The sequence below is a fragment of the Rattus rattus genome, chromosome 2 (genome assembly GCF_011064425.1).
Source record: "Rattus rattus isolate New Zealand chromosome 2, Rrattus_CSIRO_v1, whole genome shotgun sequence".
NCBI classification, from domain to species: domain Eukaryota; kingdom Metazoa; phylum Chordata; class Mammalia; order Rodentia; family Muridae; genus Rattus; species Rattus rattus.
The window spans coordinates 221,900,436-221,924,862 of NC_046155.1; the positions used below are offsets into that span (position 1 = coordinate 221,900,436).

General features: G+C 43.5%; 2 protein-coding genes across 2 annotated transcripts in view; one reads left to right on the forward strand and one right to left on the reverse strand.

The window, feature by feature from the left end:
• LOC116893570 (histocompatibility antigen 60b-like) overlaps nucleotides 1-24,427 on the reverse strand; it is a 191,589-nt gene that overhangs the window by 25,554 nt on the left and 141,608 nt on the right. The window lies entirely within an intron of this gene.
• On the forward strand, nucleotides 6,488-7,178 carry LOC116893000 (GTP-binding protein SAR1a). Its single transcript, XM_032894962.1, has one exon. It carries the CDS (start codon nucleotides 6,565-6,567, stop codon nucleotides 7,159-7,161), a length of 597 nt encoding a protein of 198 aa, XP_032750853.1. The 5' UTR covers nucleotides 6,488-6,564; the 3' UTR covers nucleotides 7,162-7,178.

The following is a 24,427-nucleotide window of genomic DNA, read 5'->3' on the forward strand; positions in this document are numbered from 1 at the left end:
GAGAACTTATCGAGATGTTTTACAAGTTCAGTGTTATTCTGAAATTCCTTTATGATACTGTTGGCTTCAGGTTGAGGTGGGTTCCATGTCTTGTTTGTTGGATAAAAGTGGAAGTAATATTGTCTATCAATGGTGAAGGTCCAGAAGATATCATTGAGTCTTTCTTGTTCATATTGGAATACCAGGGTGCCCTCGAGGATATGATTACCTGAAAATGACACACAACACCATCATTTTCCAAACTTTACAGAGTCACCACCCTCTGATTTGTCAAGTCTTCCTCTATAAACTCTTTTCTTTCCTCCCTAAGTTGCCATTTCTTACACCTCAGGAGCCCTGCACTTCCAAGTTCAATCAATATTCAGGCTTTTTTTTAAATACAAATACATCTATAACCTTCTCTCTGCACCTGCTTATTCCTCTTGTTTCTTTCTTTTTTCTTTTTCTTGTTTCATTTTTTCAAGGCATGGTTTCTCAGTGTATCCCTGTCTGTCCTGGAACCTTGTCTGTAGACCAGCCTGTCCTGGATTTCAGAGATCTGCCTGGCTCTGCCTCCTGGGTTCTGGGATTAACAGAGCATTCCACCACCACCCAGCATGTTCTTCCTGTTCCCTGTTTATAGCCCCTATCTTTGCTTCATGTCCTGGTGTTACCCTTGGTCTTAACTGGCCATGATTTCATGTTAAGTAAATTATTGTTCAATTCCTTTAAAAGGGCGTTTATTGTTTTGTTCAAATCTTCCCAAGCTTTGGTGCCATTGACCTCCATTCCAGGATTATCTTAAGTCTTGGTCTGGTTTTCTTTATACTGAAGGAAAGGTTTCCCATTCAATGAACACTGTCCTTCATACCAGTGTACAGAAAGATCCTTGACAGTGAAGTCAAAACGGATACAGCATGTATCTGTAGGGAGCTGTATTGGATTTGGGCCTGGCCACTTTGTGACTGTATGGCCACAGTTAAGATGACTGCCATAAAGTCTTGAGATTGTTAGACAAAAGCCTTTCTGTGAATTTACGGCACAAGAAGATAACAATCACGGAATGCTTTCAGCTCGAACAAGACCCTTCTGGGTCTCTTGCAGGGTTTGACCCCTGCTGAGTCCTGCTGATGCATGTGGAAGCCTTTTGTTACCGAGCAGGCGCAGACAACTGGAAGCCTCACCGAGATTGGAGAAGAGAGGATTACTGATGGGAGGTCCCAGGAGCCTGGCCAGCCTAGGAGAAGGGTCATATTGGGTGAGTGAATAGCGAAAAGGAAAATTTTCGTGCCATGGGAACTGCAAGTTCTACTTCACAACTAGCCGATCAGATAGTTGCTTTGCTTGAACATCAGGGAATCGGTGTAAAGGAAAAAACAGCTAAAGAATTTATTAAAACCTTAGAAAAGACTAGTCCTTGGCTTGTTCATTCAGGAGGATTGGGAACAGGTTATGAGAGATTTACAAAGAACGCTGCGGAGATATGGCCCCGAGAGCATTCCTGCCACCATGCTTTCTTTGTGGAGATTGGTCAAGGATGCTGTCTTGAGTACTAATGCTAAAATAAGGGGACAGATGTCAGAGATAGAAAGAACATTTGGAGCGGCACAAGATGATGCCTCTCGTAGGTCCTTACAAATCTCTGATTCAGATCAGGATTCTAGCTCAGAGGAGGATGAAGGAGACATTGGAAGAAGAAATAGAGGGGCCTAAGAGGAAGATTAATAAACACAGTGTTACTAAAAGATCAGAATCTCGTCCCTGAAAGACCCCCGGAATGGGGAGACCCTCACTCAAGTCTCAGGATGATGCAACCCCCCAAGAACTCACGTGAGACCGTCCTTGCTGTAATAAACATGAGGTTTATTGATAGGAACCAGTGCACTGGGGTCGAGACTCATATCCCACGCAGGGGCAGTGTGTTCGACCCCGAGAGGCTGGGAGAAAGGGTATTTAAAGGGAGAAACCACAACCTAAGGGGGCAGGGATGGCGTCATTGGAAAGTGTTGAGAATACCAGTGAAATATCACAAGGAGGAGCTTCCCGTTTCTCAAGATTGTTCTCTAAGGGCCTTATCTTAAGTCCTTTTATCTAGTTCCTGGGAGAGCAGGCTCAAGAAATGTGACCTTTTACTTACAGGTAGAGGGAAAGGTCTGGAATTTGAGGTATCTAGGGCTTTTTTAAACTTCTGACTTCTTAGCTGCATTTTTTATTCTTTCACCCCTAGTGTAAATCCCTTCTTTGAAGGAGAGGGAGCTACTGCTCCTCCTGCCTATGAACCCTATTCTTCCTTGGAGTGGTGTTGTGAAGACAAGGCTACAAGGAGAGGGGTAATTTTCCCTGAGCCTCCCCTTGGACAAGGAGCAGCGTATCCTGTTGTTGAGGTCCTGGACCCCAGCAATACAGGTCAATCCATCAGATAACATGTTCCTCTGAGTTTTAAGGAGTTGAAAAACCTGAAAGAGGCAGTCTCTGCCTATGGTCCCCTCGCTCCCTTTACCTCTGCCATTTTTGAGTCCAATGTTGCATCCACTCTGACTCCTGGAGATTGGCAACAATTATGTAGGACAGTATTGAGTCGGGGAGACTTTCTGATATGGAGGGGAGAATTTCAAGAACAATGTGCACAACTAGATAGACTTAATGCGCAAGCAGGGTTCCCCCAGAGAAATGTAGAAATGTTGACAGGAACAGGACAATATGTGGCCCTTCCAGCCCAGATTTAATATGATCTTGCCGTTTATGCTCAAATTTCCACAGCAGCAGTTAGAGCTTGGAAGGCCCTGCCCAATAAGGCAGCTGGAGAACAATTATCGAAGGTAGTACAAGGACCCTCAGAACCTTTCCAGGAATTTGTGGATAGATTATTACAGTTGGCTGGGAGGCTGTTTGGAGATATTGATACTGCTATGCCTTTACTGAAACAATTGGCGTATGAGAATTCTAATAAATGGTGCAAGGAGGTTATTAGATCTCACAAGAATAAGAGTCTGATTGACTATATTAAATTGTGTAAAGAAATAGATGGGAATTATGTGATGGGACAGGTCATGGCTGCGGCCATGCGGAAGGGAAATGGAGGAACCCAGGACTTTTTTCGGGTGTGGACAACCTGGACATTTTAAAAGAGAGTGCCCTCAGAACAAAAAGATAGGAGGCCCTGGATTATGCCCTCGGTGCCATAAAGGCTATCACTGGGGAAATGAGTGTAGATCTAAGCAAGATGTTGAGGGGTGGCCTTTAAACCTTCAGGGAAACGGGAGATGGGGCCAGCTCCGGGGCCCACAAGCCAGAGTGTACGGAGCCATGAAAACTTTTGTGGTAGAACCTACCCCAACACAGTTTATCCCTCAAACCAATCCCTTTTTGTCAAGGACCTGGTCAGAGGGACCCCAGAAAGCACAGGACTGGACCTCTGCTCCTCTGCCAGAGCAGTGTTCAAATGGGCCCCCAGGCACTTGGCACTGGGGTACATGGGCCTCTGCCCTCTGGGAGTATAGGCCTTTTATTAGGCCACAGCAGTGCCCTGATAAAAGGAATAAGAATCTTTCCTGGAGTGATTGACTCTGATTTTACTGGAGAAATTAAAATTATGGTTTCTGTAGAAAAAGGAGTTGTAGTTATTCCTCAAGGGGATAGGATAGCTCAATTGGTCCTTTTGCCCCGGTTTCATACTGATAATCCTGTGTTTAAATCTGCCCATGGTAATCACAGTTTTGGGTCCACTGGGCCCGGAGCATTTTGGGTGTCCTCCTTAGAGAAGCATCCCACACTCACTCTATGGGTTAAAGGAAAGCCCCTACATGGGCTCCTAGATACCAGAGCTGATACAACTGTAATAGCTAAAGCCTTCTGGCCAAAGGCCTGGCTGCTAGAGATATCTTACTCCACCCTACAAGGAGTGGGGACAGCTACAGCCCCTCTAAAAAGTAGCAAGATTCTTAAATGGAGAGACGAGGAAGGACACGAGGGATGGTTTCAGCCTTTTGTCTTAGAGCAAATACCTACCAAATTGTGGGGACGAGATGTGCTCAATGATATGGGGGCTGTGCTGACAACTCAGCCTGTACGAAATGTGATGAGGAAACAAGGCCTCATCTCAGGGAGAGGATTGGGCAGAAATTTATAAGGCAAACCTTGTAGTGTAAGCGATAAAATAGGCTTGGGAAATTTATCCTAAGGGCCACTGTTAATAAGCCTCCGAATGTTAAACCTTTGCCCATCACCTGGAAGTCTAATGATCCGGTGTGGATTCCACAGTGGCCCCTATCCAAGGAAAAATTGGAAGCAGCTCATCAATTAGCACAGGAACAATTAGAAGCTGGTCATATTGTTCCTTCCACTTCCCCTTGGAATACACCTATTTTTGTGATTAAGAAAAAGTCTGGGAAGTGGAGATTATTACAAGATTTAAGGGAAATCAATAAAATTATGATACCTATGGGACCTACTCAGCCTGGTATCCCTACTCCTGTAGCTATACCTAAAAATTGGCATATGATAGTTATTGATTTAAAGGATTGTTTCTTTACTATTCCACTAGATCCTAAAGACTGTGAGAGATTTGCCTTTAGCATTCCTTCCATAAATTTTCAAGTGACTTCTCATCGCTATCATTGGATCGTGTTACCTCAGGGGATGGCCAACAGTCCTACCATGTGTCAGGTGTATGTAGCCTCTGCCCTAAAGCCTTTAAGGCAAAAATATCCACAGATTTATATCATCCATTTTATGATGAGTTGCTGACAACATATGCTGACTTACAAGAAAATTTGGCTGCTACAGGGTTAGTGATTGCCCCTGAAAAGGTCCAAAAGGACTTCCCATATCAATATTTAGGACATGAATTATTACAAAAAGGAATTCGCCCACAAAAACTTACAAGTTAGTTGGATACACTGAGGACCTTAAATGACTTTCAAAACTTATTAGGGGATATAAATTGGCTCCGACCAATGTTAAAATTAACCACGGGAGAGTTGAAGCCATTGTTTGATATTTTAAAGGGCGATTCCTCTCCAAATTCACCTAGACAATTAACTCCAGAAGCTTGTGAATGTTTAAATTTAGTACAACGGGCTTTGGAAGAGGCTCACCTTAATTATATTGATTATTCTAGGCCTCTTTTATTCTTGATTTTCGTATCTGCTTATTCTCCTACGGGATTTTTTGGCAAGATGGACCTTTAATGTGGGTTTATTTACAAGCTTCACCTGCAAAAATAGTGATGGCTTATCCTCAGGCTGTTGCTCAATTACTGTTTAAGGCTCAAAGAATTAGCTTACAGACTTTTGGTAAAGAGCCAGATCTTATTATTACTCCCTATACCAAAGAACAGCTACAACATTTAGCCCAGGACTTACAGATTGGGCTATTTTAATGTGCACAATTGTTAGTCGATTTGATAACCATTATCCTGATAGTAAGATTTGTCAAATTTTCAAAACGCATCCAGTAATTTTTCCACGAATTATTGTTAGTTCTCCTTTACAGAAGGCTCGTTTAGTATTTACTGATGGTTCCTCCAATGGTAGTGCTGCGGTAGTGCCTGGAGGGAAGGTAGAGGTTATAAAAATTCCTAATTGTTCTGCACAGCTAGCAGAATTGAAAGCCTTACAATTAGCTTTGGTTGTGTTTCCTGATGAACCTTGTGACATATACACTGATAGTGTGTATGTGTCTCAGATTGTTTCACCCCTTGAGACCGCTGCCTTCGTTGCACTGTTTCATCCATTTGTGCCTGCTTATTACAAGTACAGGCTTTGCTGTGGCAGCGTCGGGAACCTATTTTTGTGGGCCATATAAGAGGTCATTCCATGTTACCTGGCCCCTTAGCACAAGGCAATGAATTGGCTGATTCTTATACTCGATCTTCATGTTGCTATGTGTTAATGAATAGTACTGCCTATGATAAAGCTTTACAAATGCACAGAAAATTTCATCTTAATGCTAGTTCTTTGAGGTTTCACAATGGAGTAACTAAAGAACAAGCAGCTCAAATAGTCAGTCAATGTCCCGAGTGTGCCCCATTTATTTCCTCTCCCAATTTGGGAGTTAACCCAAGAGGGTTACAACCTAATGATATTTGACAAATGGATGTTACCCATATTTCTTCCTTTGGGAAGCTACGGTTTGTCCATGTGTCTATTGATACCTATTCTGGCCTGCTCTTTGCCTCTGCTCATAGTGGAGAGGAAATTAAAGATGTTAAAAGTCATTGCTTACAGGCCTTTGCCTTTATGGGAGTCCCACGACAATTAAAAACTGATAATGGTCCAACATATACTAGTGGGCCTTTTAAAAATTTTTGTGAGGATTATGATACTGTACATAAGACTGACATTCCTAATAATCCTCAAAGACAAGCCGTAGTAGAAAGAGCTCATTTGACACTTAAGAATTATCTTGAAAAAAGTAAAACAGGGGACCAGAATTCCCCACCTGCTAAACTTGCCTTTATTACCTATATTTTAAATTTTTTTTAGTAGATAAGAATAATTGGACTGCTGGTCTGTGTGCTCTGAGGGAGGGTCGCGCCGCCAGCCACCGCCGGAGGAGCCCCTCGGGCCGTTGTAAGCATCAATAATGTCTTTCATCTTTGAGTGGATCTACAATGGCTTCAGCAGTGTGCTTCAGTTCCTAGGACTCTACAAGAAATCTGGAAAACTTGTATTCTTAGGTTTGGACAATGCAGGCAAAACCACTCTTCTTCACATGCTGAAAGATGACAGACTAGGCCAGCACGTACCAACACTCCATCCCACTTCAGAAGAACTGACAATTGCTGGAATGACTTTCACCACTTTTGATCTTGGTGGGCATGAGCAAGCGCGTCGGGTTTGGAAAAATTACCTCCCAGCAATTAATGGAATAGTTTTTCTGGTGGACTGTGCGGATCATTCTCGTCTCATGGAATCCAAAGTTGAACTTAATGCTTTAATGACTGATGAGACAATATCCAACGTGCCAATCCTTATCTTGGGAAACAAAATTGACAGGACAGATGCAATCAGTGAAGAAAAACTCCGTGAAATATTTGGGCTCTATGGGCAAACCACAGGAAAGGGGAATGTGACTCTGAAGGAGCTGAACGCCCGCCCCATGGAAGTATTCATGTGCAGTGTGCTCAAGAGGCAAGGCTACGGCGAGGGTTTCCGCTGGCTTTCCCAGTATATTGACTGATGTTTGGACAGTGAAAATAAAGATCCTAAAAAAAAAAAAAAAAAAAAGAATAATTGTTCAGCAGCAGATAGACATTGGAAAGGAAAAAGACATAAGGTAGGTCTGGTCTGTTGGAAAGATTTGACCTCAAGATTATGGAAGGGACCTGACCCTGTCTTAGTTAGGGTTAGGGGTTCTGCTTGTGTTTTCCCTAGAGATGCTGGAGCACCCATTTGGGTTCCTGAACGTTGCATAGTCCTGTCTCCACGGAATCTGGTACCGATGGAGATCGTGATCCTGATACCAGTGAGAACAAGGAACACACTTAAGCCAGCAGTGATCTCCACCAATAGGACCCCAGAAAAAGCAGCCAAGATTCAGCTCTCTTGGTTCGGATCCCTGGAGTCATTCCTGTGCCCTTGGAGAAAGATGGAGACCAGAGCAGCTGAGGAGAACCAGAGAGACAACGAAAAAGATGAGGTGCCCACTACATATCGGGAGACGCTCAACTTCCACAATTTCCTAGATTAATGCCATCTGGCCCCTACTCTTTCACCTCTGGGCTTGAGTAAGAGGAATAAAAAGATGACCCCATGTAGCTATCCTCAGTGACGGGCAACTTCCTCTGACCCTTGACCAATCTAAGACACGGAGCCTTGAGGGCGACAAGGTAATCCTATGACGGATAAGGCTAAGGTTTGAGAAGTCAATCCTAAGACAGAGGTAATTACACCTAGTTTAAACGTACGGGCAGGTCAAATGCTCCTCTGCCCAGTTTCTCCCCCCACCCCCAAAACACACACGTGTAGCCCAGAACGGTGTGTTACAGCATAAGCTCATTTCTAGCCATTGGGGTGCAGTCCTAACTGCAAGAGTGGCTCGCCATGGCTGAGCTGGGCACTCTGTGAGGCATGTCTGATCTCTCTCAGACCACTACTTCCACCTAATGGTCTTTTATAATAGAAAAACGGGGGAGATGTAGGGAGTCGTATTGGATTTGGGCCTGGCCGCTTTGTGACTGTATGGCCACAGCTAAGATGACTGCCTTAAAATGGTCGGAACTGGAAAATATCATCCTGAGTGAGGTAACCCAATCACAGAAAAACACACACGGTATGCACTCATTGATAAGTGGCTATTAGCCCAAATGCTTGAATTACCCTAGATGCCTAGAACAAATGAAACTCAAGATGGATGATCAAAATATGAATGCTTCACTCCTTCTTTAAAAGGGGAACAAGACTACCCTTGGCAGGGAATAGAGAGGCAAAGATTAAAACAGACACAGAAGGAACACCCATTCAGAGCCTGCCCCACATGTGGCCCATGCATATACAGCCATCCAATTAGACAAGATGGATGAAGCAAAGAAGTGCAGACCGATAGGAGCCGGATGTAGATCTCTCCCGAGAGACACAGCCAGAATACAGCAAACACAGAGGTGTATGCCAGCAGCAAACCACTGATTTGAGAATAGGACCCCCGTTGAAGGAATCAGAGAAAGAACTGGAAGAGCTTGAAGGGGCTCAAGACCCCATATGTACAACAATGCCAAGCAACCAGAGCTTCCAGGGACTAAGCCACTACCTAAAGACTATACATGGACTGACCCTGGACTCTGACCTCATAGGTAGCAATGAATATCCTAGTAAGAGCACCAGTGGAAGGGGAAGCCCTGGGTCCTGCTAAGACTGAACCCCCAGTGAACTAGATTGTTGGGGGGAGGGCGGCAAGGGGGGGAGGATGGGGAGGGGAATACCCATAAAGAAGGGGAAGGGGGAGGGGGATGTTTGCCTGGAAACCGGGAAAGGGAATAACACTCGAAATGTATATAAGAAATACTCAAGTTAATAAAAAAAATATGAAAAAAAATATGTAATCAATGGTTTACATATCTAATTTTACAGGCTACTATTTATGATCCCTCTTTCCATTTTTTTGCCTGAAATTATCCAGAAAAGCTGTGTATAGTTTCATATTTTTCAGGAAAATGCATTGTGCATATTAATGTGGAGTAAAGATCACATTGTATACCTGCATACTAATATACCACAATTAATTAAATATACTGCATATAAACTCAAAAAAAAAAAAAGATGACTGCCTTAAAGTCTTGAGATTGTTGGACAAAAGCCTTCCTGTGAATTTATGGCACAAGAAGATAACAATCACGGAATGCTTTCAGCCCGAACAAGACCCTTCTGGGTCTCTTGCAGGGTTTGACCCCTGCTGAGCCCTGCTGATGCATGTGGAAGCCTTTTGTTCCTAACAAAGGAGCAGTCTGGCCAGGTACCACATACCTGGGTCGTGGTCAATTCTTTCCTGCCTTTTGTCTTCTCGGTCTTTGTCTTTAAGATTTAGGCTGGTCTTCCTGGATATTTCCCTAGTTTATTCAGGTCACGTAGTCGGTCTTTTGTTACCGAAGTCTCGAGCCAGGGTTTCCCAAAGTGCTTCCCAGATATTTTCTACCTGGTGTACTGGAGGTATATAGTTGGTGTCGCGCCCAAACTCGACCAGCAAGGAAGATACGACCAGAGGAAATCTTCTTCAAGCAGTTTATTCAGGAACCTTGATACGATCTTCTATTACGCCGGGGAACGCCCTACATCCGCTTACGTACTCAATGCCAACCAACCCCAACGTGCCACGTGGGTCATGCAGACAGGCTGTCACTATGCGGAACCTAGCAGGCCAGGCAGGCATAGCCAAATAAGAACTTGTTTACTACAAGGAGCGCTCACCATCGGGAGGGTGCAAGGCGGAAACCAGCGCCATCTTTGAGGCGCGGCACATCGCCGCTCCCTACAGTTTGGTGAGTAAAGTTACAGGGGGCCCTTCCTCTTCTGGCTTGACACGAATAACCTGTGTGTGTGTGCTTCTGTAATCCCGCAGGCTTTCGACCATTTGGTGTCACCACACATTAAAGGGCTGCTCCAACTGTTTGTGGTTTGCTCACGTGGACCTTAAGGAATTTGCTGGGCGGCTAGGCTTCCTTCTGGTTCTGGCGCTTGGCTATGAGCCTCCTGTCAATCTCTAAGGACTGTGCCCTTTACCTACGTCAGTTGTAGGCATGGTTTTCTCTCTAACTTCGACGCGGCCACTTTCTGCTCCCTGCCTCAGGCCGCTGCTGCAGAACTTCACCTGGGACTGATTATTTCCTTTCTTTACACTGTTCCCAAGGAACCCTGAGGGCACAGCTGCAGGTGAGTGAGATGAAGGGGCGGCCAATGTCAGTCCTGAAAAAGTAAGTTCAGTATTCAGGTCACAGTAGCAAACTCCATGGTCCCTTGGGGACCTCAGGGACCTCTGCATGTGCGATTGAGGACCAGAGCCACCAGGTCCCGTAGGGATTTCCAGAAACAAGTAGGAAAAGGTGCACTAGGAACCTGCAAGGCTGGAGTGCGAAAACCCGAGAATTCAAAGTCCAGGTGCCTGGGACTTTCTCAGTTCTGTGCACTGGGTCCTGTGCAAGGGCGGTACTGAGGATTCCTGATTTTCTCAGCAGCTCTGGTCGCACCCTAGGCCGCCTGGGCTCAGAAAGGACCATGGCAAAGAGAGTCACCATCATGGACAATCTTTCTCTGATTCTGGGCCTTTTGGTGCTGCTGAATTTTCTGGGGACCACGACGCTAGACGGTGAGTTCCCAGGGTCTACATGGAGGGTCTACACGGAGGGGGTCTACATGGAAGGGGTCTACATGGAGGGGGTCTACATGGAGGGGGTTGGGGCACTGAAAAAGGACCTGGCTAAGTCAGGAAGTTCTCTCAGTCCTGAGCTACTAGGAAGCTCCTGGGCTGCTTCTCCACTTCACCACCTCAGCAACTGGGGACTCTGGTTCTGCCTGCCTCTACTCCTCTCCCCCACGCTGCACATAAAAGTTCTGAAAAAAAAAAGTTATGGCAGGACAGCATAGAGGGGCTACAGGGTTGAAGGTTACAGCAGACAAAAAAAGAGTACTTGGTGATGTCCTCAGCACCACTGGGTTCCTTAGGAAGGAAGTCTAAAAACCAGTCTCTCCAACTGGATATGCTGGGCACAGTGCTGACCCCTCCAAGGGAAAGGCTCAGACAGCTGACCTGGATCTAAGGCAGGCTGTGCTCTGAAGATTGCCTTCCTGGGGATTATTCCTCACAAGCTTTGCACCATTTCAGAATCTGTTTGTTCTTGAGCTTTCTTTCCCACTTTCCCATCCACTGCCTCATGGTACCTCCCAGAATGGTGGGAAAGAAAGGTTTAAGGAGATACATTCAGCCTTCACCAGACAGACAGAGATCTCTCCTTGTGAATGGATTTGGTGTGTGGATTAATGTAGGGGATGCTGAGCTCTTATGGCCAACAGTGCTGTGTGACAGAGCCCAGTGGGAGCAGGGATGAGCACTGAGCTCACAGCTGGCAGCTGCCCTCTCCAGGACAACTGGGGCATTGCCTCAGGAGCTTCCCTCAACACCAGGCTCCATGTTGAATTTCCATGTGTTCTATGATGCCCCCCTTCCCCCTGAGTGTTCAGATAGATTTTCATCCCCAGGAACATGGATGTTTTCTGACAGATTGTATATTTAAGTACTTGATAGTAGACAATAAAAGTACTTGCAAGATAAATCTCTCTGGACATATATGCCTTTGAAGAGTTCGAAGACAGTTAACTATGGCATAGAATTAAGATCCAGAAGCTGCTGGAACTCTTGATTAGAGGCTTCTCCCCCTGATCCATCGGAGAGATTCTGAGTGCTAGAAAAGCATGGCTCCTATGGACCCCTGCTCCCACTTAGGACCTCACCTGCATGTTTCTCTCACAGGTATAGACTCTCTAAGTTGTAACTTCACTATCAAGTACAGATCCTCACCTGGACAGTGCTCAGTGAATGGAAAGCCTCTCCTTCGTTTTGATGATGAAAGACAGAACTCACCTGCGGGTCAACCTGAAAAGAAGGGAAATGCCACTAAGGTGTGTGCTGATTTGAACCAAAGCCTGAAAGACATTTTTCAGAAGATGACGAACCTGGAGTCAGGGCTATTTGATCTGTCCAAGGGTGAGTATGAGACAGAATGCAAAGACAGAGATTATGAATAAGGAAGAGGAAGAACAGAGCGTATGCAGGAAGGGGATGTGGATGTGTCTGCATGTAAGAGCTGAATATTGACCCAACCTCAGGTACATGGCACCCAATGTGTAAGAAACAGCAAGCCAGGAAGGAAAGAATACAGACCCTAAGCATGCAGAGAGCGACGGGACCATGGAGGGAGGATGATTCTGTAAAGGGTGGAAGATGATGGTGTTGGGTGTCATTTGCAGGTAATCACACCTTGCAGGTCACTGTGCAATCTCAATATAATCAAGGAGAATTCATGGATGGATGCTGGGCCTTCACAATTGATAGACAGTATCCCTTCTACTTTTATCCAAAAATCATGACCTGGAGAGAGAGTCATCCTGATGCCAGCAGGACCGTGAGTCAATGGCAGAATAACAGGGAATTAGCCCACAGTCTCAGGATGTGCTCCATGGGGGATTTCAGCCAGTGCCTCAGGAAATTGTTGACAGACTCCAGAGAAATGCCAAGTAAGTAGTTATGTAGATGATCACGAGGAAACACCCACAGAGTGGGGAAGGTAAGACTATTCTCCTGAAAAGTGTGATGATTTCCCTGTATGGATATCAGAATGTGTGTATCATGAGCCTCAAAGCTTTTCTCATTTTTCTCAGGATCAACAATAACGACCTTGGATCCCACCCAGCCTACATCTGCCACCCAGATTCCACCCACAGTGGACAGTGCCTCATCTGTGTTTACCTCCTGGAGTCAAAATATATTTGTATTGATTCTGTGTTTAGCAATATTAATCATCAGTGCATGGATCCCTTAGGCACCTTTGTGGTTGCTACGATGGTGAAGAAAAAAGGTAAGGAAAGCGCTGGGCTCACTCTTCTTCTTGGTATATTAATCAGGTAAGGACACAGGAGAGGGGTCCCAATGGTCTAACACAAGCCACTCTCTGAGTACTAGAATGAAGTCTCAGCTTAGTCTTCAACCCCCTCTCCAAAGTAATGTTGTAGATGAGGATTGTTGGGCACAGGAGGAAGGCAGAGTCAGCATAACTCTGCAGTCAGAGGAGGATGAACCAGGAATGTCCTCCTGAGGGGACAGAGACTCCACAGTCCTAGGATCCAATTAAGATACAAGGAAAACCTAAATGACGTGCTCCCTCCTCATAACAACAAAAGTTTCCATAAGACTGTGACTGAAAGTGTAGTTTTTTTCCTGGGGTCGACATGATCCAGTGCAGTAATTCCTATGCCCAGGGCCACCTGTGTGCATCAATAGCTCCTGACTTAGGCCAGCCCTTAAGACAGAAGGATCAGATTGAGCAGAGCATTCAAGAAGTCGGCTGACCTGTAATCTGAGCACTCAGGCGGCTCAGTGAGAATGACTACCAAATTCAGGGCCAGCCTGGGCTGCATAGTTGAATCTTGTCCAAAGAATGAAGAAAACTGCAAAGTCCACTCATTTAACTTGGGCCCTCTACCTAGGCACAATTCCATGCATGTGAAACTATGACTCCAATGTCTCTGTCCTCTGAGGTTGAAGCCGAGTTTAGTCAGGGAATGTGGGCTGAGTGCTCACTACTGACATTCTTGGCTTTTTCCAAATACATAAGAAAGTAAACATATAATTTGTGTAGAAAATGTCAATGTTCTTAGCATTTTAATGTGTTCTAAACTTTTTCCATATAATCATAGGTTGGTATTATAATGTCAGGTGACATTTCACATATTTAAGTCAATATAATTATTTTTAATAACTTATATTGCATAAAAATTTTAAATCCACTTGTATACATCTGCAGACCTACATTTCCTCTGTGTGGAATGCTGAGGCAGGAGGATTGCCATAAGATTTCAAACTTGTTTTTAATTACATTCTAAGCTTGCCGCAGGCTTGAGGGATACAGAGAAGCCTTGATTCCTAAGAATTAAAAAAAATAAAGAAAGTAAAGAGAGAAAGAAAGAAAGAAAGAAAGAAGGAAGGAAAGAAAGAAAGAAAAGTAAAAGGCCAGCAAATACAGAATATTTTGCTGGTTTTCTATATTTTCTGATATTTTCATGTTTCCTGACTTTTTTTTATATTTCCTTTTTATTCACAATTTTTGGTGTATTCGACTTTCAGCTCCACAAACATCTTAAGCCCCATCTTGCCTGAGCTTGTGGTAGGAAAAAATATCCAGAAAACAATAACTGAGAAAAGGATTGGGTAACTGAGTCTGTGGTCTGTGATGTGGGCGAGTGTCTGGGACAGGGAAGTAGAGTGGGTGCTGCAGCTGATGCCCAGGAACTCACTGTAAGCCTCACCCCTTTTTGTCACAGGTGCTCCCTGCTGTAGTCTGATCCGCAGTCTTCATCTTCAGTTGTGTCAGGTGACACTTGAACATTGCCTGTGGCTTCTTCCTCAAAGTCACAAACATACGTACGTCTGATGGCATCTCTGAAATCTGTGCTGTTGACTTTGGACCTAATTGTTGGGAACCCAGGAGACTGATGGCTGTCAGAGCCTCACTCCCCAGGGCATCAGGGTGTACTAGGCCGTTGCTTTAAGCACTTTCTCTCGCTCTGTTCCTTTTTCTTTTTTATTCTTGGATGATAGTGTCATGGAGCTTAAGGCAGTTCTAGCTCTAAATTATTCATCACTGTACAAAACAGGTGCTTGCCCTGGTGATTTCATTTTACCTGGAGAAGTTGGCTCCCTTCTGAGTGCAGAGCAGATGTTGGGTGACACGACACCTTACTGTTAGCACAGACACATGTCAGAAAAATACCACCCACAAGGCAAAGGCTGGTAGTTAATGTAATCCTAAAGGTAAAAGTGTGTCACCTCTACTCTTATCATAATTGGTTGGAAGCAGTGAGCACAAGTGCATCTCAAACCACATCAGAGAACCAGGTCTGAAAATTTATCCCACCCTCACATGGAGCTCTAAAGGGTCACCTAACCCTGAAATAGTTATGTCACCACAAACTTGCCACCAGGCTGTCTGTGTGTGAAGGAAACTACAGGCAGGGAACTCCTGACCAACTTTTTTTCTTTTTTTTTATTAACTTGAGTATTTCTTATTTACATTTCGAGTGTTATTCCCTTTCCCGGTTTCTGGGCCAACATCCCCCTCCCCTTCTATATAGGTGTTCCCCTCCCCATCCGCCCCCATTGCCGCTCTCCCCCCAACAATCACGTTCACTGGGGGTTCAGTCTTAGCAGGACCAAGGGCTTCCCCTTCCACTGGTGATCTTACTAGGATATTCATTGCTACCTATGAGGTCAGAGTCCAGGGTCACTCCATGTATAGTCTTTAGGTAGTGACTTAGTCCCTGGAAGCTCTGGTTGCTTGGCATTGTTGTACATATGGGGTCTTGAGCCCCTTCAAGCTCTTCCAGTTCTTTCTCTGATTCCTTCAACGGGGGTCCTGTTCTCAGTTCAGTGGTTTGCTGCTGGCATTCGCCTCTGTATTTGTTGTATTCTGGCTGTGTCTCTCAGGAGAGATCTACATCTGGCTCCTGTCGGCCTGCACTTCTTTGCTTCATCCATCTTGTCTAATTGGGTGGCTGTATATGTATGGGCCACATGTGGGGCAGGCTCTGAATGGGTGTTCCTTCTGGGTCTGTTTTAATCTTTGCCTCTCTCTTCCCTGCCAAGGGTATTCTTGTTCCCCTTTTGAAGAAGGAGTGAAGCATTCACATTTTGATCATCTGTCTTGAGTTTCATGTGTTCTATGCATCTAGGGTAATTCAAGCATTTGGGCTAATAGCCACTTACCAATGAGTGCATACCATGTGTGTTTTTCTGTGATTGGGTTACCTCACTCAGGATGATATTTTCCAGTTCCAACCATTTGCCTATGAATTTCATAAAGTCATTGTTTTTGATAGCTGAGTAATATTCCATTGTGTAGATGTACCACATTTTCTGTATCCATTCCTCTGTTGAAGGGCATCTGGGTTCTTTCCAGCTTCTGGCTATTATAAATAAGGCTACTATGAACATAGTGGAACTTGTGTCTTTTTTATATGTTGGGGCATCTTGTGGGTATATGCCCAAGAGAGGTATAGCTGGATCCTCAGATAGTTCACTGTCCAATTTTCTGAGGAACCTCCAGACTGATTTCCAGAATGGTTGTACCAGTCTGCAATCCCACCAACAATGGAGGAGTGTTCCTCTTTCTCCACATCCTCCCCAGCATCTACTGTCAACTGAGTTTTTGATCTTAGCCATTCTCACTGGTGTGAGGTGGAATCTCAGGGTTGTTTTGATTTGTATTTCCCTTATGACTAAAGATGTTGAACATTTCTTTAGGTGTTTCTCAGCCATTCGGCATTCCTCAGCTGTGAATTCTTTGTTTAGCTCTGAACCCCATTTTTTAATAGGGTTATTTGTCTCCCTGCGGTCTAACTTCTTGAGTTCTTTGTATATTTTGGATATAAGGCCTCTATCTGTTGTAGGATTGATAAAGATCTTTCCCCAATCTGTTGGTTGCCGTTTTGTCCTAACCACAGTGTCCTTTGCCTTACAGAAGCTTTGCAGTTTTATGAGATCCCATTTGTCGATTCTTGATCTTAGAGCATAAGCCATTGGTGTTTTGTTCAGGAAATTTTTTCCAGTGCCCAAGTGTTTGAGATGCTGCCCTAGTTTTTCTTCTATTAGTTTGAGTGTATCTGGTTTGATGTGGAGGTCCTTGATCCACTTGGACTTAAGCTTTGTACAGGGTGATAAGCATGGATCGATCTGCATTCTTCTACATGTTGACCTCCAGTTGAACCAGCACCATTTGCTGAAAATGCTATCTTTTTTCCATTGGATGGTTTTGGTTCCTTTGTCAAAAATCAATTGCCCATAGGTGTGTGGGTTCATTTCTGGGTCTTCAATTCTGTTCCACTGGTCTATCTGTCTGTCTCTGTACCAATATCATGCAGTTTTTATCACTATTGCTCTGTAATACTGCTTGAGTTCAGGGATAGTGATTCCTCCTGAAGTCCTTTTATTGTTGAGGATAGTTTTAGCTATCCTGGGTTTTTTGTTATTCCTGATGAATTTGCAAATTGTTCTGTCTAACTCTTTGAAGAATTGGATTGGTATTTTGATGGGGATTGCATTGAAACTGTACATCGCTTTTGGTAAAATGGCCATTTTTACTATATTAATCCTGCCAATCCATGAGCATGGGAGATCTTTCCATCTTCTGCGGTCTTCTTCAATTTCTTTCTTCAGAGGCTTGAAGTTCTTATTGTACAGATCTTTTACTTGCTTGGTTAAAGTCACACCGAGGTACTTTATATTATTTGGGTCTATTATGAAGAGTGTAGTTTCCCTAATTTCTTTCTCGGCTTGTTTCACTTTTGTGTAGAGGAAGGCTACTGATTTATTTGAGTTAATTTTATACCCAGCCACTTTGCTGAAGTTGTTTATCAGCTTTAGTTCTGGTGGAACTTTTGGGATCACTTAAATATACTATCATATCATCTGCAAATAGTGATATTTTGAATTCTTCTTTTCCAATCTGTATCCCCTTGATCTCCTTTTGTTGTTTGAATGCTCTGGCTAGAACTTCAAGACCTATATTGAATAAGTAGGAAGAGAGTTGGCAGCCTTGTCTAGTCCCTGATTTTAGTGGGATTGCTTCAAGTTTCTCTCCATTTAGTTTAATGTTAGCAACTGGTTTGCTGTATATGGCTTTTACTATGTTTAGGTATGGGCCTTGAATTCCTATTCTTTCTAGGACTTTTATCATGAAGGGGTGTTGAATTTTGTCAATTGCTTTCTCAGCATCTAATGAAATGATCATGTGGTTTTGTTCTTTCAGTTTGTTTATATAATGGATCACGTTGATGTTTTTCCATATATTAAACCATCCCTGCATGCCTGGGATGAAGCCTACTTGATCATGGTGGATGATTGTTTTGATGTGCTCTTGGATTCGGTTTGGCAGAATTTTATTGAGTATTTTTGTGTCGATATTCATAAGGGAAATTGGTCTGAAGTTCTCTTTCTTTGTTGGGTCTTTGTGTGGTTTAGGTATAAGAGTAATTGTGGCTTCATAGAAGGAATTCGGTAGTGCTCCATCTGTTTCAATTTTGTGGAATAGTTTGGATAATATTGGTACGAGGTCTTCTATGAAGGTCTGATAGAATTCTGCACTAAACCCGTCTGGACCTGGGCTCTCTTTGGTTGGGAGACCTTTAATGACTGCTTCTATTTCCTTAGGAGTTATGGGGTTGTTTAACTGGTTTATCTGTTCCTGATTTAACTTCGGTACCTGGTATCTCTCTAGGAAATTGTCCATTTCCTGCAGATTTTCAAGTTTTGTTGAATATAGGCTTTTATAGTAAGATCTGATGATTTTTTGAATTTCCTCTGAATCTGTAGTTATGTCTCCTTTTCATTTCTGATTTTGTTAATTTGGACACACTCTCTGTGTCCTCTCGTTAAATCTGGCTAAGGGTTTATCTATCTTGTTGATTTTCTCAAAGAACCAACTTTTGGTTCTGTTGATTCTTTCTATGGTCCTTTTTGTTTCTACTTGGTTGATTTCAGCTCTGAGTTTGATTATTTCCTGCCTTCTACTCCTCCTGGGTGTATTTGCTTCTTTTTTGTTCTAGAGCTTTTAGGTGTGCTGTCAAGCTGTTGACATATGCTCCTGTTTCTTTCTGCAGGAACTCAGAGCTATGAGTTTTCCTCTTTTTTTCTTTTTTTTTTTTGGAGCTGGGGACCAAACCCAGGGCCTTGCGCTTGCTAGGCAAGTGCTCTACCACTGTGCTAAATCCCCAACCCCGAGTTTTCCTCTTAGCACAGCTTTCATTGTGTCCCATAAGTTTGGGTATGTTGTACCTTCATTTTCATTAAATTCTAAGAAGTCTTTAATTTCTTTCTTTATTTCTTCCTTGACCAGGTTATCATTGAGTAGAGCATTGTTCAACTTCCATGTATATGGGCGTTCTTCCCTTATTGTTATTGAAGCCCAGCTTTAGGCCGTGGTGGTCCGATAGCACGCATGGGATTATTTCTATCTTTCTGTACCTGTTGAGGCCCGTTTTTTGACCAATTATATGTTCAATTTTGGAGAAAGTACCATGAGGAGCTGAGAAGAATGTATATCCTTTTGCTTTAGGATAGAATGTTCTATAAATATCTATTAAGTCCATTTGGTTCATGACTTCTCTTAGTCTGTCTACGTCTCTGTTTAATTTCTGCTTCCACAATCTGTCCATTGATGAGAGTGGGGTGTTGAAATCTCCTACTATTATTGTGTGAGGTGCAATGTGTGTTTTGAGCTTTAGTAAGGTTTCTTTTACGTATGTAGGTGCCCTTGTATTTGGGGCATAGATATTTAGGATTGAGAGTTCATCTTGGTGGATTTTTCCTTTGATGAATATGAAGTGTCCTTCCTTATCTTTTTTGATGACTTTTAGTTGAAAATTGATTTTATTTGATGGCAAGAACCAATGAAGACAAGAAGGGAAGAATTGAAGAGAACGAGGTGGCTGAGGCTCTGTGTAGAAGTTTAATGTTTCCAAACTTTATTTTTTATTTTTTTTTTTCTTTTTTTCAGAGCTGGGGACCGAACCCAGGGCCTTGTGCTTGCTAGGCAAGCGCTCTACCACTGAGCTAAATCCCCAACCCCCCAAACTTTATTTTTAATGCTGGTTCTTAAATGTTTTAACCTCTCTTGCACCCCATGACCTACTGGAGGTAGTGGGAAAGAAATGATATGGGGGTCATGGGGGGAAGTAGACCTGTTTAGAATGGTTCTTTGGAGCAACTCCTGTTTGTGTTGCCTGGAAATCATCAGTTCTGTCCACAGGTTAGCAGCAGCAGCCTGATGCACTCACAAACACTACAGATGCATCAGCAGTCTACTTCCATAGAGCCAGGAAAGCAAACAGGAATTAGCAGCAGTGGCACTACCTTGCAGAAACGGCCAGGCCTCAAGCCTTGGCTCAAGCAGGAGGAGGCACCCAGAGGGACTCCAGGAGATGTTTTTGGCTGTGACTCTCTTGGGGAATCAAATGTCAGTGAAGATGCAAGACACAAACATTATACAGCTAGCTGTACCAGCAAGCCGAGGATTGTCCCCTTCACTGTCACATGTCCTCTATGTGTCTTGCTTTAGCACAGTACGTGAATCTAATCAGCCCGAGTCCACACAGTGCCAACAAAATGGAGCTCAAATATGGATGTTGTAAGGATAACAAATACATCTGTGTTGTTAGTAAAGAGTTTTTTATCATGTGTCCTGTCATGTGTTTGCTATAGCAGGACCTTTGTCTGCTTTAGTGAAATGTTTCTTTATGAGTCTGTCTCGGTCTTTCACCTGAGTTCACTTCGGGACACTCCACTCCTTCATGTGTTTGCCCCCGCAAAACAGCATCTAACACAATTGACTTTCCATAGACCCGTTAAATTTCCACTTCATGTGAGCTCTGCAGCTATTGGGTGATATCCTCCCCTGGTAGCTGCAGTGCCTCAGCTGAGGAGGATTCATCTCGCAGCTCTGTGGTTCCTGAACTCCAGTGTCTCTGGATGCCTTTCCATTGGGTACCTTCTCCTTTCAGAACTGTGTGGTTCCTGAGCTCCTGAGTCTGAAGACACCATCCCATCCAAGCAGAAAGGCCAACAAAAGCAATGCCCCGGACTGTAATAGGAATCACAAAGAACGTGTACCAGAATCAGTTTTCATCAAAGTGCACACTTACTGGACACAAAGGTATCTCAGGTACAGAGCTCATGCAGCACCTGGAGAGGAGCCCAGAGAAGTCAAGGAATGAACAGTAAAGCCTCTTAGGGAGACTTAGGTTAGAGAAGAAAGATTCTGTAGCTTAAGGAATTATTTTGAGGGAGAGGGGGCAGCTTCTGACTGTTCCCTAATATTCTGGTTTAGTGTTCTGCAGCAAGGGTGAAGGAAAGGCCACACCTAGTTATAAGAGGTGCATGAGAGGGCCCTGCAGGCTGAGACAGGGGAGAAAAACAAAAGGAGGTCAGAGAGTGAGAGAGTTGATAGAAGTATCAAGCAGAGAGAGACTGGTGGCAAAAGAGCCAGAGTTTGAGCAGGGTTTAGTGAGAGGATTTGCTGGGGTGCACAGGGCAGCTCTGTCACACATGAGGATCCTGTCACATAGCCACGAAGGCTTACCTAAAGTGATCACAGAATGTTTCTCTGAATCATCACCAGGGAGATGTTATTGAGAATACAGCTCATATGCCAACAGTACGCCACTGCTCTCGGTATGAGAATGGGTCCTGAGGAAAAATGGTTACAAATGAAATAAGTGTTTCCTTTGGGAAGTACTGAACATCAGATCTAGCCAGTTTTTGAGAATACTTCATAGAGTGAATTGGAAGGCACTGTAGCTAAGAGACAGATAACTCTCTCCTAAGAGTTATCTTAGTGGCTAAGAGAGAGATAACTCTGTCTTACCTAAGACAACACTGAGTCTGAGAGTGCCCATTAGGTTGTCAGGACCAGGCTCTCCACAGTTACTCACAGGCCATGCCTTTTTGGACAGCCTAAGAGATGAACTCTTCTGAACCATGGAGCAGGAACTTAGCTTCACTGCAGAGAAACTGCACAGATAGTTTTCCTAGAGCAACCCCAAAGAGATATTATGAACACTTGCAACCTGAAATTGACTGCAAGTCAGCAATGAGAATGTGCTGGCTATTAATATGTGAACTTCACACAGGATGGAGTTATCATAGTGAAAGCCCCCCCCAAGACTGGACTGTAGTCAATTCTACATGACATTTACTACTTTCATGATTCATATAGGACAGCCCTACCCATTGTGGGTGGGGCCACCCTTGGGCTGGTAGTCCTAAGTTCAACAAGTAGGCAGACTGAGCAAGCCATAGGGAGCAAGCATTAAGCAGTTCCCTCCACAGCTTCTGATTCAGTTCCTGCTAAGGATGGTGTCCTGACTTCCTTCAGTGATAGATTAAGACGTACAACTGTAAGCCAAATAAATCTTTTCATCACAAATTCGATGTGCTCATGGTGTGTCATCACAGCAGTAGTAACCCTAAATAAGACAGAGATTGGTAAAGGATTATAGATTATTGCTGCCAAGACCTCATGATGCATTTTGGGAAGGACTTGTAATATATATATGGTCTAGAAATGTCACCGAGTGTAGAGAACTCAGCAGGCTAGCTACTCTATACTAGTTTGGATGGAAAAAATATTAAGTGCAATGGAGATGATGGAGGCCTCACTTGCCAATTTTTAAAGGGAAGCAAAGTCCAAACCAAGCCATTAGTGCTAAGAGTCTGTGATGTCTGCTCAGCTATAGCTCAAGAACCTGTATTCTCTAGCAGAGGTCCAGGATTCAATTCATTCCCAGCCCCCACAGGTGGCTCACAACCACATGTAATGACAGCACAGAGGATCCTCTCTATTTGATGGGCACCTGCCTTTATGACACAAGCAAATCACCTGGTAACACTGTTTGTTTGTAAGACTTGTATTAGGTCAAGGTTGGATAACATCAAATTTATAATTACCAGTTTGTGGCATTTGTTAAAAGCAGAAACAAACTTACATAGTCCCTTGTTTTCATACAATCAACTTAAATGAACTCTCTTTGGGGGACTTTATCATGTAAACATGTATAGCACAATATTGAATGCAAAAGTGGAAGACAAACATATCAATTCATAGTCAGGGGTCACAGCTGCACCTGAAGACCAAATGGCACACTGCCAATTTCCTGAAAACACTTATGAGAACTCTACTGTGAGACTCACAGGACATAGGGATGGTAGTGTGTAATAGTTGTTTCACTGGAGAAAAAACCAAGATAATATTCAAAGTACACACCAGAACTAGATATAACATGGGAGAGGGTCACATTTAGTTTTTTTCTGAGTTTCAGGCAGCAAGTTTCCAAGCCAGTTTGTAATGAGGGGCCCTGGGGTGACTCAGATGCCACAAACACTAGGTGTGACATTTCACTGCTGCAAATTCTAAGCACCATTTGGCATCAAGCAGTAGGACAGTGGGGAGAGGAAGGATGTGTGAGGGCTCCACACACCCTGTATTATCTTTCCTCTATGGCACCCTGTGGCATGGAGCAGGCATCCCCTTACTCTTTGTCTTTTTGTATTGACACTTCTGTCCTCCTTGAGAAGGGACAGATATCTCACAATCTCTACAAGGCCATAGACACCACCACAGAGTATTATACCCACCAAAACTTTCCTTCAGCGCATGTCGAAAATACAAGCTATCCCATGACTAAGTGAACTTTCAAAATAATTGATCCAGAAACCAAAGGTACAATAGATATTACAAAAAATCCTCCAAGAACATGACGGTAACTATACCCATGAAAACGCATGAAATAAATAATCTCACTACAGGAAATCAAAAGAAAGGAAACACACACACACACACACACACAAACAAACACACACAACAAATTAACAGCAATTAGCAATCATTGGTGTTTACCATCTCTATATATCAGTGGACTAAACTCCCCAATAAAATGACACAGGCTAACAGAATGGATGTGAAAACACTCTTCTGCTGTATACCTCAACATTAAAGAGAGACATTTCCTCAGAGTAAAGTGTTGGAAATAGATATTCTCAGGAAATGGATCTAAGAAGCCAGCTGGTATTATATAAAATAGACTTCCAACCAAAATTAATCAACTGAGATGACAAAGGACACTTCATATTCACCACAGGAAAAATCCACCAAGCTGGCATTTTGATTTTTAACATGCTCCTGTATGAAGAAATGCGCATCTGTAAAAGAAACATGACTATAAAGCTTAAACCACACAATGATCCTTGCATGTGAGTAGTGGGATACTTCAACACTCCAGTCTCACCAATGGACAGTTCTAAACTATACAGAGAAATAACGGAGCTAACAGATGTTATGAAACATCTGGACCTAACGGATACCTACAGAACAGTTCAGCCAAACACAAACAAAATCACCTTCTCAGCACTTCACAGAGCCTTCTCCAAAAGGGTCTACCTATTAAGTCACAAAGCAAGTCTCAACAGACACAAGAAAAATGAAGTAACACCCTCTATCCTATCAGACCACCACTGATTAAAGTTGGTTTTCAACAACAGTAACAACAGAAGGCCTACCAACTCATGAATACTGACCAACTCTCTGCTGAATGAACACTGAGTCAAGGCAAAAATGAGGAAATTAAAGTTTCTAGAATTCAATATAAATGAACGTGCAACATACCCAGACTTTTGGGAGTCAAAGAAAGTGATGAAG

Bases quoted from the DNA above. Each gene is read 5' to 3' on its own strand.
- LOC116893000 (XM_032894962.1), top strand. From the start codon at position 6,565: ATGTCTTTCATCTTTGAGTGGATCTACAATGGCTTCAGCAGTGTGCTT.